At 47.0% G+C, this 18,427-nt stretch overlaps 1 protein-coding gene across 4 annotated transcripts; it reads left to right on the forward strand.

Moving 5' to 3' along the window:
• The first annotated feature begins 3,842 nt into the window (after window positions 1–3,842).
• Window positions 3,843–17,557, forward strand: LOC118215026 (calcitonin gene-related peptide-like). Of its 4 annotated transcripts, none has more exons than XM_035395397.1 (5): window positions 10,177–10,498; window positions 12,394–12,485; window positions 13,279–13,413; window positions 15,608–15,797; window positions 16,975–17,557. In XM_035395397.1, exons 2-4 carry the CDS (start codon window positions 12,400–12,402, stop codon window positions 15,765–15,767), a joined length of 381 nt encoding a protein of 126 aa, XP_035251288.1. In that variant the 5' UTR covers window positions 10,177–10,498; window positions 12,394–12,399; the 3' UTR covers window positions 15,768–15,797; window positions 16,975–17,557. The 4 variants fall into 4 exon arrangements, with proteins under 4 accessions (XP_035251286.1, XP_035251284.1, XP_035251288.1 ...); XM_035395396.1 differs by having other exon boundaries at window positions 10,187–10,498; window positions 15,605–15,797; XM_035395395.1 differs by lacking the exons at window positions 10,177–10,498; window positions 15,608–15,797; window positions 16,975–17,557 and adding exons at window positions 3,843–4,038; window positions 14,365–14,631.
• Window positions 17,558–18,427: the final 870 nt, after the last annotated feature.

Consider the following 18,427-nt stretch of genomic DNA (forward strand, 5'->3'; position numbering starts at 1 on the left):
AAACCCCCCCCCCCCCCCCCCTCGTGCCCCCACAGCCCTGAATCCCCACTCTCCTCACATGCGCACGTGCTGGGACGCCCCGCCCCGCCCCACACTATGACTCCTCACTGTGCCGACCCCCCCCCCACGCCCCACGCCCCACCCCCACCCCCACCCCCGCGTCTCCCGGTAAAATAAAGGCCTTATTACTGTGAGAAGACTCCCATGCACTTTGACCCAATGGAAGAAGGGAAGGAGAGAGCGGAGAAAAAAAAAGGAGAGTACGGTATACTGCAGAGGGGAGGAAGGGGTGGGCTCTCCCCGGTTTAGCGCCCCCTAGCTGCGACGCTGCCTTCGTGGAAGCAAATGCCCGCTGAACTTTCTGTGAGGTACTATGAACGATGAAAAAAAAAAAACTTTATTTATACAAATAATTAACCCCTTTGGAGAAAAAAAAAAGACAGCAACACAGAATGGATTGTCACCAGACTTAACCAAAGTGAACAGTTTTCAGACGTTGAAAGATGAAGGTGTTTCTGGAGCTCGTTCAGGCTCAGTGTAGCAAATAAAAAACTGAAATATAGGAGCATATAGATTTCAAAGGTGCCTGTCTGACCACTGTACTGAGCTCTGGAGTCTGGCCTGTATTGGCTGTGTTTCTGTCCCACCCCCCTGTGCCGTCCCGTCCCCCCTATCCCCCATCCCTCACCCCCCTGACCCCGCTGGGGACACTAAACACTGTATCCTGGACTGTCATTGGACGGTGTGCAAGTGCTGTGGTTGTACACTGAAAGGAGACGATTCGCCGATTCGTCCTTTTCCCACAATGCCTATCACTCGTTCGTACGTCCGGACCTGTTCGTTTCGTTTGGGGTTTCTCTCTCTCTCTCTCTCTCTCTCTGCGTGATTTGTCTTTCTTTCTTTCAGGAACGCACAGCGGCCAATTTAACTAAAGTTACTCCGTTAAAAAAGAAAAGAAAAAGAAAAAACAGCCCGTTGTTGTGTACCACAAAGCATAAAGAACAGGAAAACTGTTCCAACAAAGGGATGTTGTTCCTTTTTTAATTTTGATATATATATTTTTTCACTGTTACTCAGGATTCACATTTAGATTTATAGTTTTTTTTTGTGTTTTGTTTTTTTTTTTTTTTTTTTTTTTTTTTTGCAAGAGTTCAGCTCATGATGAAGTCATAATGATTTCAGACACTCTTGTAAGTAAAAGAAATCTATATATCAGTGATTGGAACCGTTTTTACTCCTTGTACGAACAATGCGTTTTAGCAATTAAAAGACACCTCTGCGATCGAGTCGGACCTGTAGTGGGTTTCATGTGATTGGGTCATGTGATTGGGTCATGTGATTAGGCCCACGTTACGCACCTTCTGCACACCTGTGTTCAGGATGCTGTCGAACTGCCTACGGATTGGACAGGCAGAAATGCCACTCAAGGTGTAGTGTCTGAAGAGGCAGCAACTCACGTGTTGAATAAACAAGATGACTCAAATGCAAATGCATTGCAGTGACTTTTTGTTGATTTTTTGTATTTTTTTTTGTATACTTCAGCACATTGGATTTGAAATACAGCAGTGAATATAAATTGCAGACTGTCCACTTTAATCTGAGGGTATGTACATCCATATCAGGTGATTCATGCACAAATTATAGCCCTTTTTATATACACCCCCCCCCCCCCCCCCCATTTCTCTCCGTAATTCCCCCTTAGGCCTGACACAGCTGAATCAGTCACACTCTGCGTTTGCCACTCCGTGCCCATTACTCTAGTAACGGACATCTGTGACATTTTGCCAGAGTTGTCCCAAGTGTCCGTGTTTGCCTCTGGGAGTCTGACTTGACAGTTTTCGCAGTTCTGTCGTCGACCCGGGATGGACCAATGAGCAGGTGGCGTCCCGTCCAACCTCCGCCTTGGGGCTTTGTGTTGGTTGACAGGTTTCCATGGTTTCCTACGCTTCGGACACGTGTGACTGGCAGAGAGGAGGCTCGGGCCGTGCCCCCCCCCCCATCATTAGAGAGTTGCAAGACTGAAATTGGCTGTCCCCATGGAAACCACAGATTGCTAAAAAAACAATTTAATTTACCAGGTTGGGAGGAAGCAATTCCTCACCTGAAACTGGAGTGATTTAGGCCTCAATGCTAAAAGAAACACCTACAGATCTTCTGTCACACCATAGAGTAAATGCCTTGGTGGGAATTCCAGCTCGGTCTTAAGCTGGTTTGGAGATGGTCAAGCTGGCACGCTGGTAGGCCAGCTTGGCACAGACATTTAGACCATCACCAAATTCCAGACGGTATCCAGCTGGAGCGAAGCTGGTTCCAGCTAGATTTTGTCACCAAATTCCAGCTGGAATTCCACCAGGGTGCTGAAATTTTAGGAATCATGTGCTGTTGGTGGAGATGAATTTAATGAATTAATATTGAATCCATTAGATGGCCCCCACCCCCCTCCGCACACCTTTAAGAAACCTCTTGGTTACAAGCGCAGTTCTCTAGTCTAGCCCTTATTTACACTATAGCAGTGGTGCATGACTCCAGTCCTGGAGGACCTGCCTGTGTGCTGATCCAGTTACCTCTGACAGCTCTGTGTTCCACACTGGCTCACTCCTGCACTTGAGCACGGCAAAAATCTTTAGTATACACTTGCTGTCTGCAGGCTGTAAGCTGGTGCTTATACAAATGGCAGATCAAGATATGATTGTGCCAATTAAATAATTTAGAGCAGAAGAAGGACACAATCCTGAAACGGATCAGCCCTTGTTGTTTACCACTGTACTAAGATACTCATGTGTAATATTTGCCTTTTGGTCATGAGCTGCGCATTATGTTAACTATATGAAGTAAAAAATATTCACATGTTCATCTAAAAAGGCTGCAGTACAAACAGCTTTCCATGGTACTACAGCTCCAAGCCATGCTTAAAATATCCCTAAAATAGGCCTTACAGCAGTGACTGTGATCATGCTGTACACTTTTGGGTTCTTAAGTGTCTCCTGCTGGTGGTTTTTGTTTCCACCAACCATCAGGAACCAGGCCCTGTTTCATGCAGCAGGATTACTGAGCTAGCCGGATAACTGCACTGAGTAAAACCCGCAATGCTCCCAGATCCGGAACATGGACTGAAGTACGCTCCCGGGTTTTCCCCTCAGGTTACAAGCCCAGTTCCTTAACCGTTATACTACACTGCCACCCTCCTCCTCCTTTCTGTTATTTTTTGTTGTTGACATTCTTCAATTTCTTCATTGTTTGCATAGCCTGCTTTTTAGCTTTGAGTGCCTGTACACAAACACACGCACACAATGTGATTGACACCAAACCCAGTTTCTACATTCACTTTCTGAATTATTTTGGGTCTGTGAGCACAGTGCATTTATGTCCCCCGATGAGCCATATGTAGCTGGGACTAGAGGCCAAGATGAGCCACTGACGGAGAGCATTATACGCACAGAAACATCGTACACTTACACACGTTCAATTACCACATCGAACCAAACAGGAAGCAGGAAACAGATTTCACCAGAACCAAAGGTAGCAGGAAATGAATCTCGCAAGAACCAAACAGGTGACAGGAAACTAATTTCACAAACTGTACTTCCTTTTGCAGGTGCTTTACAGGGAGAATGAGTTGAGAGTAGAGTTCCATCATTGGGGTCACTTATATTTCACATACAGGCCATTTGGACAGCTTGTAATTAACTGAAGTAATTCAGGTTAAGTACCTTGTTGAGGAGTACAACAGCCAGTCCCTAATAATTATACTACACTGGTGAATCATCAACACCCATTCCCTAACACCTATTCCACACTGCTGAGCGATGAACAGTAACACGCAGATCTGCTCAGGAAAGGGACAAGTTGTACGTAAAATCCCGTATTTTCGTCATATTCGGCATCTCCGCGTCAGCGCAGAGGGTACTGTGCCCGCACCGTACGCCAGATGAAGCAGGAACACGGATGTTTTTCAGCGTCAATATAAACCTAATTATCTGACTACGTGGGCGTAGTTTGTGGAAAGGGGAGACTGCATACACGCCAGCCCTCCAGGAAGTGAGTCCGCCCGCCCCTGCCTCGCTCAACGCGACTGCTTTTCAAACTTTGTTCCGGGGACACAGTGCGTAGGCTGGTTCGCATCACCGCCAATATCTCGATCTATCACAGTTGTTTAAATTTTGTACTTTCACTTACTCCAGCTTTGGATGAAGTGAGTGAAAGTAGATTTGGCTCATTCCTCTGTCACTGAATTCTTCCTTTTTTAATACCAATTGTTCCGTTTCAGTGAGCACCTTTTCAAGCTATCCTATTAGGGCCCCAATGATTTTAGCTGCCAGTCCATAACGGAATCTATTTCAACATTCCTTTCTAAACAAATCATGTGTCATACAGCACACTTACTGTACAGAAAATGAAACCATTATTTGATCTGATTAAAAATCCCAGCCTAGGATTTGAATATGGAATATTTAGCCTACTCTTTGTGGCAGGCACAGCTATTTCTGTCTTGATGTGGGCTTAAGATGGAAATTCGTTGTTCACTTGACAGCTACAGGTCTAATTTAGAACAATTAACAGCTCATTACTATTCAGAGTTGCAAATTGCAGTTGACATGAGAGCCAGCATACCATAAGATCAAGTTTGAATACCCCCAGCTCTACCAGAGCAACTGATGAGTCTGTTTTATAGATTTTAACCGGCGTTTGATAGGAATGGGTGACGGAGTGGACGCAAATCCATACAATGACCTTATGGTAAGAATAACGATATCAGTTTCCGGTAACCTCTTGCTTTTGTGATTAACGCCAAAGCCGTCTTCTTGACACATGTTAGCTAATACAGGCTAATCCCTTCCTCAATCTCTCAGTGCTGTGCAGTTGTGGGGGCCTGGCCTGCCAAGGCGTACGTCATCCCAATCTTATATGGACCGGAAACTATGTGAGCCTACTGTCGTATTATCCAAATAAGCGACCTTCTGAAGTTACACACTCCTTCCAAAGAAATGTCTAGAGCTAGATTTCTTCCTTTTGTCTTCAGAATCAGTCTCTCTCTCTCTCCCTTCTCTGTCTGTCTCTCTCTCTCTCTCTCTCTCTTTCTCTCTCTCTATTTTTTGTTCCTGCCTGTTCCTGTTATGTGTGTTCTGTTAGTTTGTGCACAGTGTGTGCTGTGCTCCCTACCTACTCTGCACAGCATCTTGGGGTCTGTGAAAACACATTATTATTATTATTATTATTATTATTACAGTACCTAAAACACGTCATTAATTTAGCGCAAGCAACTGAATTTTGCCAATCTTAAAGCAATTTTGCTGAAGTGAGACATGTAAAAAGGACATATATTTTGCCTTTTATGCCAGCCCACTTGCAGACTAGACAGGCGATTCACATTTGGCTTCAAGGCAATAACTTTCTGCTGAAATACAGTTTAGATCAATGTTCAATTAAAAGGCTCAATCGAGCCTGACTGAGAGAGCTCATCTGGAACTAAAGCCAGCCCAGACATCCACTGGGAGCTGGTTTTGTGAAACACTGAGTTTCTATAAATATTATGGGATAGAATCCAAGATGATCAGCAGTGATTGAACCCCTGAAACCGGTCCAAGACTCCCCAGGCCCAGTTTCTTATAGACATTTAAGGAAATTGGGTCTGTCTGTTTCCAAGGCAAACACCTCTGAGTTATATACTTTCTTTCTCTTGTGGGGTTCTGATTGTGGTATAGATTGTTATAGTATGGTAACATAACAACAGTGAAGAGGCCATTCAGTCCATCTTCTGTAGTAATTCTAGTCATTGAATTGATTCCCATTTTTTTCTTTTTTAGTAATTGGGGATTTAATTCAGGACTCAGTTCAGTTCCCAGGATTTGCAAACTTTTAGCAGGAAAAAAAAAGAATGAAGAAGAATTTGCCTACAGCATTGAGAGAATCCAGCACACCGTCAAATGGGATTTGACCTGACAAGCTGTTCTGTACATTGACAACGCTCAGTAAAACAACAAAAACAAAAAAAAATCCCAGTACAGAATTTACCATTTCCACCTGTCACTCATTTATGGTGCTGACAGACCTGACAGACTGAAAGTCTTTATTAGGCCCTGTTATGAATTCCAAAGCCCCCTAATGAAACCCCCTCCTTTGTCCAGTGCCATGCAGTGTGTTCTAAGCTTCTGAGGCACAGAGATGATACCACTGCTCACTAACAGAGAAGCTGATTATAAACCATTTAATTCCATGACCCCCCCAAAGTCCTGGGACGGGGCACGCTAAGTGGTCCTGTTTGCTTTTTCGAAGAGCCCATAAATATGCCCCTCCCCCCCCCACCCCACCCCCCGGCCTCTCGTGCTGACGGCTCTCTCAGCGTTTTTGGGGGAAACAGGAAGCCTGCACTCCGCAGCTGTTCAAACCTTCGCCTCGCTGCCATAATGGATCACCTGCCTGCCCGGGACGAGGGGAGACTGAAGTGTGTGTGCGCAGGCTAAGTGTGTGTGCGCAGGCTAAGTGTGTGTGTGCAGGCTAAGTATGTGTGCGCACGCTAGGTGTGTGTGTGCAGGCTAGGTGGATGCGCACGCTAGGTGTGTGTGTGCAGGCTAAGTGTGTGTGCGTATGCTAGGTGAATGCGCACGCTAGGTGGGTGCGCACGCTAGGTGTGTGTGTGTGCAGGCTAAGTGTGTGTGCGTATGCTAGGTGGATGCGCACGCTAGGTGGGTGCGCACGCTAGGTGTGTGTGTGCAGGCTAAGTGTGTATGCGCACGCTAGGTGTGTGTGTGCAGGCTAGGTGGATGCGCACGCTAGGTGGGTGCGCACGCTAGGTGTGTGTGTGCAGGCTAAGTGTGTGTGCGTATGCTAGGTGAGTGCGCACGCTAGGTGTGTGTGTGCAGGCTAAGTGTGTGTGCGTATGCTAGGTGAGTGCGCACGCTAGGTGTGTGTGTGCAGGCTAAGTGTGTGTGCGTATGCTAGGTGGGTGCGCACGCTAGGTGCTTCAGCAGCTGGCCAAACTCTCTCTCACTCACAGTTACATGCGCTGATCGAGTCCAGAAACTGGCTGAGCACGCCGGACCCAGAGTTTAAACCAAACGATTAATTACCCCCACCCGTTAGGCGGTGTGATTAGTGTTCCCATTTTCCATTAGCCACCACCCGTGTGCATTTGTATTTTTGGGGGAAGAGGGCCTTCCATGAATTGTAATAATGAATGATATGCAACTTTTCAATTCAATTAACCTTTTCAATGAAGTATCATCAAATTTATGGCATAGACCATGATATGCAACCGTTCAATTCTATTAACTTTTTCAATGAAATATCACCAAATTAATTACATAGACCACTTGATTTAAGTTATACTTTGTAGGTCTTCTCTTGTGACTATCCACCTACGAGTGTAAATGTGCTTTGTATCGTGATGTTTGATGTTGTCTGATCTGTTCATCAGAAAGATTTAGACACTTGGCTAACTAACACTGCATCGTAAAATTTAAGTGTGAAATCTGATCTGATAGTGTATATGTTCCCACTGGACTCATTTAAACTGTGTTAGAATTGATTTAACACTGAGAATCTTGGTGTTTATTATCCATTTTACACTTTTGTATTCAGCACTTTTATATAACATATTTACTGGAGTTCCTCAGGTGCATTCTGATACCCGACACATTGGAGTTCTTCAGGTATGTTCTGATACTCAACACACTGGAGTTCCTCAGGTGCGTTCTGATACCCGACACACTGGAGTTCTTCAGGTGCGTTCTGATACCTGACACACTGGAGTTCTTCAGGTGCGTTCTGATACCTGACACACTGGAGTTCTTCAGGTGCGTTCTGATACCTGACACACTGGAGTTCCTCAGGTGCGTTCTGATACCTGACACACTGGAGTTCTTCAGGTATGTTCTGATACCTGACACACTGGAGTTCCTCAGGTGCGTTCTGATACCCGACACACTGGAGTTCCTCAGGTGCGTTCTGATACCTGACACACTGGAGTTCCTCAGGTGCGTTCTGATACCTGACACACTGGAGTTCCTCAGGTGCGTTCTGATACCTGACACACTGGAGTTCTTCAGGTGCGTTCTGCTACCCAACACACTGGAGTTCTTCAGGTGCGTTCTGATACCTGACACACTGGAGTTCTTCAGGTGCGTTCTGCTACCTGACACACTGCTCACTTCTGCTCACATTAACGAATATCCGCATTTCCATAAAACTCCAATTAAGCCCAACGGTGTCTCTGTAAGCACAGACTCCTTCATGCTCTGTACATTTAAGAGTACAGAACCCCGACCCCCCCCCCCCCCCCCACCCCCTCCACCCCTGGGCTTCAGAAGATGAAATCATTAGCCGGCTGTCTGCTGTCATAACTAACGCAGCGGTGGGCGAGCTGAGCAGCAGCAGCAGCAGCAGATAGATATGAAAGGTTAGCGTATTGACTCAGGACATCCTGGCTTCCGGAAAGACACGCTTGACGGGGCGTAGGGTTTTTTTTCGGTTTATTTTTGGGGGGGGGGCAGGGGGTGGGGGGGTTGGTTCATCTTTGGTTCTCTGTCTGGTCCTGCATCGGCTGTGTGAATCTGGGGAGTTGGTAAACTGCGTAGTGGGGTAAGGGGGCTCTTTTTTGAGTGGCACCCCCCTCCTCGCTTCCCTGCTCCGCTGTGGTTTTCGGGGAGGAGGCGGGTGGGGGGGGGGGGGGGGGGGGATATGGGGGGAGTGGGGCGGTGGACGTTTGGGGGGTTGGGGGGCCGGAGCCCCCCCTGGCGCTGTCCAATCGTGGTGATTCACCAGTTCTGTCGCTCGCCTGGCGCACGCTGGTCAATAGCACTAAAAGGCTTGTCCGCAGCTAATGGGTCTCCACGGTGACGCAGGGGGGAGCCTCGCCGGCCAGCATGCTTTACCGCGCTCCCCTAATGAAAGGGGGGCGGCGGGGTGGGGGGGTGGGGGGGGTGGGGGGGGAATTAGGCGATGCCGCACGACAAACGGCACCCTAATTGGTTCTGAAAAAGCGCCCGCATTACTGTCAGACGCTCCATCGACTTCCCTCAAAGGCCACTTCGAGAGAGGGAGAGAGAGAGAGAGAGAGAGAGAGAAGGCTGGGCTGGGGGAAGCTGTCTGACCTCCTGGGAGTATTAATATTGATACGCACAGTCATTATTAAACTAACAGTTAAGAGAGCTATTAATGTTTCGTTTGGTTCGTGCGCATTTAAAGGAGCATGCTGCTGTTTTAAAAAACAAGCTTGTTATACAATACTGTTAATACAAATGTACATGATGATATATGAAATAATAATTAAATAATAATGATAATGATATCTAGTACTTCAGCTACTGCAACTACAATAATAATAATAATATAATAATAATAATCATAATAATAATAATAAGACAAAGAAGAAGAACAACAAAGATGACGACAAAAACAGCAACCATATTCTTTCAGATTAAAACTCAACATTTACTGCATTCAACCAATGTAGGAATACATTAGTCTAGCTTCCCATTATTACAAATGGTTGAAATGAAGAATCCCTATAGATAAACGATCCTGAAATGAAATGCCTCAGAATTATTGATTGCTAGAAAATCCTACATATTCCACATGTTCACTTAGCAGCAGTATTATAAAATCAAATATATGACAATTCAACAGTTAATTTTCCAAACAAAAATCCCCTCTCACTTTATAACAGTTCATAAACCATAATTTTATGCTGTATTTTTGAATTTGGATATATCTATCTTATCTCCATTACCGCAATCAGATAAAATAATTATGTTTTTACCTTATGTATTTATATTGCAGTACTTAATTCTGCTTATGGTATTTCTATTGCAGTATTTAATTCCGCTTTATGTATTTCCATTGCTGTGTTCAATTCTGCTAAATATGTTCTGCCTGAAATGCTTGCTGATCCACTCTAACCCCCCCCCCCCCCCAACCCACCCTGCCAACAATTGTAGAGAAATATGAGGCTGACAGCATGCAATGCTCATCTTTGCACACTAGATGGCTCTGCTAGCAAGTTATGTGCCAGGGCTTATTGATTTGGCATTTGAAAAATAGCGGCAACAGTACATTTTTAGAACCCTATAAAATATTTATTGCTGAGGATGGTTTCCGTTCATCTGATTTGCCCCCCCCCCCCCCCCAACCCCCCCGCACCCCCTTGTTTAATTAATGACCTCAATGCAAATTCAGATAGCAAATGGTCCGAGTGACTGGTGGATTTTGTGAATGGAGCACTTAGTGACTTGGGAATGACGTAGTTGGAGTGCAGCATTCCTTATTTGTGTGCCAGATCCAAGGGATGGCCTCTGATTGGCTGGCTGGTGGAGCAGAGCTCTGCCATTGGCCGACGGGATACAATTAAACACCTACACGGTCAATACACAAACCCTTGTGGCGGATATATAGAGTTGTGCCTTGTGGAAGCACGCAGCAGAAGCAAGAGTTAGTCTACGAGTTTAAATAAGTCGACTTTACTATTTTTTTTTTCGTTTGGAAGGAAGATTTCATACTGCAGGTGAGTTGATTTTTTTAAACTGGATTTCCATGGGGTTCTGGTGTATTCTTATGTGAGCCCTTGGTAGATTCCTTCACCGTGTGAATGAGAACTTCAGCAGGTTCTGTGAGACGTATTGGAACAGTGCAGTGAAATAATGATGATGGGACAAGGGCAAGTAGCTCAGTGCATAGCCCGTATCAGTGGTCTTTTTTTAGTGTGTGGAGTGGGGTAGGTGCAGTTTGGGGTACGTGTGGTGTGGGGTGGGGTGTGGGATGGGGTAAGTGTGGTGTGGTGTGGTGTGGGGTAGGTGCAATGTGGAGTAGGTGTGGGGTGGAATAGGTGCAGTTTGGGGTAGGTGTGGTGTGAGGTGGAGTAGGTGCAATTTGGGATATGTGTGGTGTGGGGTAGGTGCATTTTAGGGTAGGTACAGTGTGGGGTAGGTGCAGTTTGGGGTGTGTGCAGTTTGTGGTAGGTATAGTTTGGGGTAGGTGCAGTTTGGGGTATGTTTGGTACAGTATGGGGTAAATACAATGTGGGGTATGTGTGGTACAGTATGGGATATGTACAGTGTGGGGTAGGTACACTATGGGGTAGGTGCAGTTTGGGGTATGTGTGGTACAGTTTAGGGTAGTTACAAGATGGGGTAGGTGCAGTGTGTGGTACAGTAAGGGGGAGGTGCAGTTTGGAGGAGGTTCAGTGTGGGGTAGTTGCAGTCTGGGGGAGGTGCAGAGTGGGGTATGTGTTCTACAGTAAGGGGGAGGTGCAGGATGGGGTAGGTGCAGTTTGGGGTATGTGTGGTACAGTATGAAGTAGGTGCAGTTTGGAGGAGGTTCAGTGTGGGGTAATTGCAGTCTGGGGGAGGTGCAGAGTGGGGTATGTGTGGTACAGTATGAAGTAGGTACAGTTTGGAGGAGGTTCAGTGTGGGGTAGTTGCAGTCTGGGGAAGGTGCAGAGTGGGGTATGTGTGCTACAGTAAGGGGGAGGTGCAGGGTGAGATGGAGCGATTGTGCGTCTCCTGATAGAGCAGGAGGCAGAAGCTCATTACGCTAATGCACTGGGTCCCAGGAGAGAGCTGGTCCAGCCACATCCTCCCGCTAACCCGCTAGCCCGCTAACCCGCTCCTGCGGTATGAATGGACGGCGTGGGACTGGACTCTCTCCAGACCACACCTCCCCCCCCTCTGTGGGGGGTGGGAGCTTTCCCTGGCACTGTTTCCGAAATCTCCAGTCTCAGATCTGCGTTGAGAGGGACTACAGAACGGGAGCATTAGAGCTTTGGCACTGGGGGGGGGGGGGGGGGGTGGGGGGGGGTGGAGGGAGTGGGGGGGTCTCTTACCGTATCGTGCAGAACGGGGGTATGTGTGAGACTGGTGTTGGGGCTCCCCAAATCTTCCTCACAACAGAGTCGAATGCTGGGGTTTCCGACTTAATTACACCACCTCTGTACAGGTGGTTATACTGTCTCTGTACAGGTGCTAACATTGCCTCTGTACAGGTGGCTACACTGCCTCTGTACAGGTGGTCTCTACAGGTGGCTACACTGCCTCTGTACAGGTGGTCTGTACAGGTGGTCACACTGCCTCTGTACAGGTGGTCTGTACAGGTGGACTCACTGCCTCTGTACAGGTGGTCTGTACAGGTGGCTACACTGTCTCTGTATAGGTGGTCTGTACAGGTGGTCGTACTGCCTCTGTACAGGTGGTCTGTACACTTGGTCACACTGCCTCAGTACAGGTGGTCTGTACAGGTGGTCACACTGCCTCTGTACAGGTGGTCTGTACAGTTGGTCACACTGCCTCAGTACAGGTGGTCTGTACAGGTGGTTAGCCCTCACAGGCAGGGAAGTGGACATTCTGCAGTCAGCCCTCTGGGTCTCGGAGTCTGTGGAACTGATGGAGACGATATCTTCCGCAGGAAACCATGGTAATGCTGAAGATCTCCGCCTTCCTCGTTGCCTACGCCTTGGTCGTGTGTCAGATGTACAGTTCGCAAGCAGCGCCCATCAGGTAAGACCGACATGCCACGGACGGACGGACGGACGGACGGACGTGCTGATCCCAGAAAGACAGACAGACAGCAGTCAACAGACAAGTTAGAGAAGGAATCTCTTCTGTTGTTTTCCACACTTTCACCATCAAAAGGCAAAAAAAAAAAAAAACGATAGAACGATATGATAGTTGTGTAAATCTGTGGAACAGGGGATTGGATTTTGGCTGTGTGCTGTAATGTTGTAAACAGGATTAGATTCAGCTGTGTGCTGTAATGCTGTAAACAGGGTCGGATTCGGCTGTGTGCTGTAATGCTGTAATACTCAACAGAGTAAATGTTCTGACACCTGTTTCATCCACACCGCACGGTCCGTCTCCAGGCAGCTGCACAGTGCCCAGATCGTGTCATTAAAACACCTTTCCTCATTTAACTGATTAGGTTACAAGATTTACTTTATTTTTCTGTACAAGTGGAGAAAAAAACAAAAACATAAAGAAGATTGCAGTTGCATTTGCAGAATTAAAAAATTCCACTCACGCAATGCGGGGGGGGGTGGGGGGGGGGGTGGGTAAGGGGGGTTATAATATTGAGGAAAAGGGCAGATTGAGCACACCGCATTCTGTACCAGCTCAATATTAATCTCGTCATAAATTTGAACTTGGCCCCCCGTCAGTTTTTTTTTAAACGGAGTACTTTTAGCAGATTGTTTTTTTTTTTGGTGCTGGCCGGGGACCCTCCTAGTGCGCGGACTAGGAAACGAACGGTCTTTTCTGCCTGAGCGGCATTGTGACTGTCCCCGTCCGCCCGCAGACCCGGCATGGAGGCCATGACGGACCGCGTCGCGCTCACAGACTACGAGGCGCGGAGGCTACTCAACGCCATCGTCAAGGAGTTCGTCCAGGTGACGGCCGAGGAGCTGGCGCAGCAGGCAGGCGACGGAAACAGGTAACGAGCCGTTTTCTGCGCCGCCGCTCACCTTTCTGACGCCTTTTGGTCTGATGTGAGAATCCAGGCAGGCGGTCAGCTGAAGGATTGCAGGGAGATCTCTTGGGTTGGTTTTTTCTCGTACTTTTTGTACGTCACTTTGGATAAAAGCGTCCGCTAAATAAATGCAATGTAATGAAATGGATGAAATGTGTTCTTTTAAAAAAAAAAAATTTATTTGGAGACGTTACAGCTTTCAATATCAGATGCATTAGTAATTTTAAAAAAAAATCTTATTGCCAAGCTCTACTGGCTTTTAGATTCTAACCCCTGGATGTGGATTCTGCAAGGTTCAGACCCTGTTGGGCAGTAAGAGAGCCCTTCGACGGTTTGGTTAGGGTGCAGGGGGACACGCTCTCAGAAAAAGGCCCCCAGAACGAGACCCAAACTCAGTAATTCTCTGCCGCAGTCGCCCCGTTTCCTGCATGGATTAGTTCTGTTTATTTGTTCCTTTAACGAGCACCGCAGCCCGCGTTGCCTGCAGAGCGTGAGAACGCCCCGGGGGAACAGAGTGCATGATGGGAGTTAGAGCGAGGAGAACACATGCATGACAGCAGCAGTATGGAGACATAACGGTGTGTGTGTGCGTTTGTATGTGTGTGTGTGTGTGGGGGGGGGGCAATATGGTCAGGGGGGGCATGACTAATGTTGAAGGTGAGGGGGGGCATGACTAATGCTGAGAATGAGGGGGGGCATGGTGCCTGATCCTCCTTTCCCTGAATATGCATCTGAGGATGACTGAAAGGATGCATTGGTTTTGTTTATTGAAAAGTGCATGAGGGAAAGGGGGGTGCTAACATGGGGGTGTGGGGGGAGGGGGGGGTTTGCGCATGTACCTGCATGTCTCTGGTGCTGTGAGCTGGTCTCTGCATGTTCTGCCCCCCCCTCCCCCTCCCCCTCCCCACCCTGCAGTCCGGACATTCCCGTTTCCAAACGCTGCTCCAACCTGAGCACGTGCGTGCTGGGAAAGCTGTCGCAGGACCTGCACAGGATGCAGGCGTACCCCCGCACCGACGTGGGGGCCGGGACGCCCGGGAGGAGGCGGAGCCTGCTGAGGGAACGCGGGCGCTACGGCAGCGACGGGGAGGCGCTCCGCACCGTCTAACCCCCTCCTCTTCCTCATCATCCTCCTCCTCTTCCTCCTCATCTTCCTCTTCCTCATTCTACTCCTCCTCTTCCTCCTCCTCTTCATCCTCCCCCTCTTCCTCATCCTCTTCCCCCTTCTTCTCCTCCTCCTCCTCCCCCTCTTCCTCATCGTCCTCCTTCTCCTTTCTCCCTCATCATCTTCCTCTTCCTCACCCTCCTCCTCCTCCTTCTCCTCCTCCTCCTCCTGGTCTTCCTCCCCCGTCCTCCTCCTCCGGTTCTGATTTTAAATCTTTGTTGCATGCGTATCCTGCCTGCTTGATGGATAGAAAAACCTTGATTGCAATACACCCCACCTCCTAATTTTTTTCAGTTAGCTTTAATCCCATTTTTTTCCACTGCGAATGACAATCACAATTCTGTTTGAAAAAGCAAATCAAAATGATTCAAACAGATTATTCAAGAATTTCAGACAATTTATCCCACTCTGTATATTGTTTCTATATTATATTTATATATAATATTATATATGTATATAATACCTGAAAAGAAACTCCACAAGAAAGTAATGAGATTCCATTGATAAATGCTTCTTTCATGCATAACTATGTTTCTTGTGTAATAAACATATTTTTCTACTGGGAAACATTTTTTTTCTCTTTTATCCAAGCTCTTCAAACACAGCGATGAACGAGGCTCTTAAATTGTGTCATTTTCTCCTTTCATAGTTTAGAATATATTGAATATAACCAGTATCATTCAAACGTACCTTTTTATTGAGATAAACTGACCTTAGGTGTACATCATCAGCAAATTCCGAGAAGTATCCCAGGTAAGATTTTAAAACGAGCTGCAACAGTTTGAACTGACGGAGCATTAGGTAATTGCAAGAATAAGTAATGATACGTTGCGTTTGGATCGGTAAATAAAAGTTTGATGTTTTTTGGCTGGTTTTTTGGCGTGCCGTGTGAGTGCTTTGCTGCACCCGCGGGGGGCGGGGGGGGGGGTGTGGGGTGTGCGGGGTACGCCCGACGCGCTCTTCTCACCGCTCCTCCTCTTCCTCGCGAAGCAGCGTGACGGCGCAGAAGAGGGCCTGTAACACGGCCACCTGCGTGACCCACCGCCTGGCGGACTTCCTCAGCCGGTCGGGGGGCATGGGCAGCAGCAGCTTCGTACCCACCAACGTGGGCTCCAAGGCCTTCGGCCGGCGGAAGCGGGAGAGCCAGATGTGAGCGCCCCCTGCTGGACCGGCAGGAGCGAGGGTGAGCGCCGCTGCTTCTGCCTTACGCTGCTCTCTCCGTCTCACTCTCTCTCTCTCTCTCTCTCCATCTCACTGCACTCTCCGTCTCACTCTCTCTCTCTCTCTCTCTCTCTCCATCTCACTGCTCTCTCCGTCTCACTCTCTCTCTCTCTCTCTCTCTCCGTCTCACTCTCTCTCTCTCTCTCTCTCTCTCTCTCTCCATCTCACTGCTCTCTCCGTCTCACTCTCTCTCTCCATCTCACTGCTCTCTCTCTCTCTCTCCATCTCACTGCTCTCTCTGTCTCTCTCTCTCTCTCTCCATCTCACTGCTCTCTCCGTCTCTCTCACTCTCTCTCCATCCTACTGCTCTCTCTCTCTCTCTCCATCTCACTGCTCTCTCCGTCTCACTCTCTCTCTCTCTCTCTCCATCTCACTGCTCTCTCCATCTATCTCCCCCTGCTCTCCATGTCACTCTCTCCCCCTGCTTTCTCAGTCTCAGTCTGTCTCTCTCTCCATCTCACTCCGTTGCTCTCTCCATCTCTCTCCTCTATATCTCTCTCTCTCTGTCTCCCTCCATCCCTCTCTCTGTCTCTCTCCCTGTTTCACTCATTATTGTTCTATCACTCACTTGCTCACTCTCCGTTGCTCGCTATCCATTGCTGTCTCTCCATCTCTGTACATCTCTCTGTCTTTTCCCCTCTCCAGCACTCTCTCTATCACCCTCTCTCACCCTCCCTCGCTCTCTCTCTCTGTTTTACTCTATTGTCGTACTGTATCTCCATTCTCTCTCTCTGTGTCTCTGGCTGTCCTTGAGTCTCTCTCCCTCTCTCGCACACTCTCCCGCTCTCTCTCTCTCTCTCTGTTTTACTCTACTGCTGTATTGTATCTCTGCTCTCTCTCTCTCTGTCTCTGGCTCTCCTTGAATCTCTCTCTCTCTCAGCACCTGTTTCACTCTACAGCAGACTCTCCTGTGTGAGCCAACACAAAGAGCTTACTGCCAGCAGCACTGTGCATGCCACAAAGACCTGCATTAATCTATTAGTGTCCCCTGTCATTCATCTCCTTTACAAGTTCAGCAAATGCTACAAATCCTAAGAATTAAATTACGGTAAAGTATGGTATCTGTAGCAGCCATATGCATATCTCTATATGCTGACCTGCCACTTTCTTTTTCACCCCACCCCTCTCTTCTCTTGTAGAGACTGATCCTTCTCAACACAACAGCCTCACCTTTATTTTGGGGAAAAGGAACCCTGTGTCCCATCTACAAACCTCCTTCTCCATAGAAGAATGGCCTTCCCACCACAAGACTGAATTATTGCATCTTCCTAGTGTTATGAATTTTATTTATTTATAATTTTGCTTAAGTGAACAAGACAAAAAAATACCTTTTATTCTGTATATTATTAACAGATAATCACATCAGTTCTGAAAAAAAAACATTCATTTTTACAGAGGCAAAATCTATTTGAAATGCGAAAAAGAAAGAATCCTGCGCTGGTTATGTCCTGTCTCCTGTTTTTGGCATAGAGCACATCTGTACCATGTGACCCACGCTCCGTACGCATCTGAAGCAGCGCACGCGGTAACTCGGGGACGACATTAAACTCCTGCCTGCAGAGGCATTGCTGTTAATGACTGTGTCTCGTGCCTTGATGTAAAATCACTTTACATGACATGATTGTATAGTATGTTTAAGGCTTAAAGAAGCTAAACGACTCCTGAACATAACGTTGTAACAATTGTGAATTTCAGCAAGATTAAAAATGTATTTTAGATACATTTGGGTTGGGATACTTGTTTTTTTTTACATTAAGAGAAGTTAAGTGACCGGATCCGTGTGGTTCTTGTCAGAATCCGACGATCGACGTCACTGTCAGTGACACGCGCTGCACACCCACCTTCTCCAAATTCTGTCTCTTCCCCGCGTGAAAGAAAGAGCTCTTACCGTGACCTGACATGCCTTGCTCGCTTGCTGTGCGGAAGCGGGAAAATATATACTGGCCATTCTATTTTTCCAGTAATGGACCAGTCTGTCACCGAGCTTGAAGGAAAGTATAATGCTTTTGGGGGTAGGTGGGTCTGATGTTTCTGCTATAAAAAAAAACTGTTGGGAGATTTTCCCAATGCATTCTTATTTCACTTGAACGGGGAAAGATCGGTTTAATGGCGTAGCAGCATAAAACTGTCAATTACTCCAAATGCCCCCTCTGAATACAGTAAAACGTTCGCTGTTAAATAAATTAATACAGAGTACTTTTAACTCTAATAAAGTGTATGTGGTCCCAGTTGAACTCACACAAACTCTGTTAATGTTGAATTAACGCGGGACATTTTACAGTGAGTATGAGTAACACTACGAGAGGGAATGACTCTGATATTATTAATAATATATTTTTCAGCCTGCTTAATTGGCTAAACTTCAGTTGATATTGAAATGAAAAAGAAAGAAGAACGTTTACTACTTATCGCATCACATCGCAAACTGATACCTATTTTTCTCATCCACAGCACACCGCTGCATTCGCAAACATTACACTTTCGAAAATGTTAATTATGGACCGAATGTATAATCAGTGGAAATATTTTCAATATGCACTCATTAAAATAATAATTCTACAAAGCCACAACAGGCTACAGACGGAAATGCAA

The sequence above is a fragment of the Anguilla anguilla genome, chromosome 16 (genome assembly GCF_013347855.1).
Source record: "Anguilla anguilla isolate fAngAng1 chromosome 16, fAngAng1.pri, whole genome shotgun sequence".
Classification (NCBI taxonomy): domain Eukaryota; kingdom Metazoa; phylum Chordata; class Actinopteri; order Anguilliformes; family Anguillidae; genus Anguilla; species Anguilla anguilla.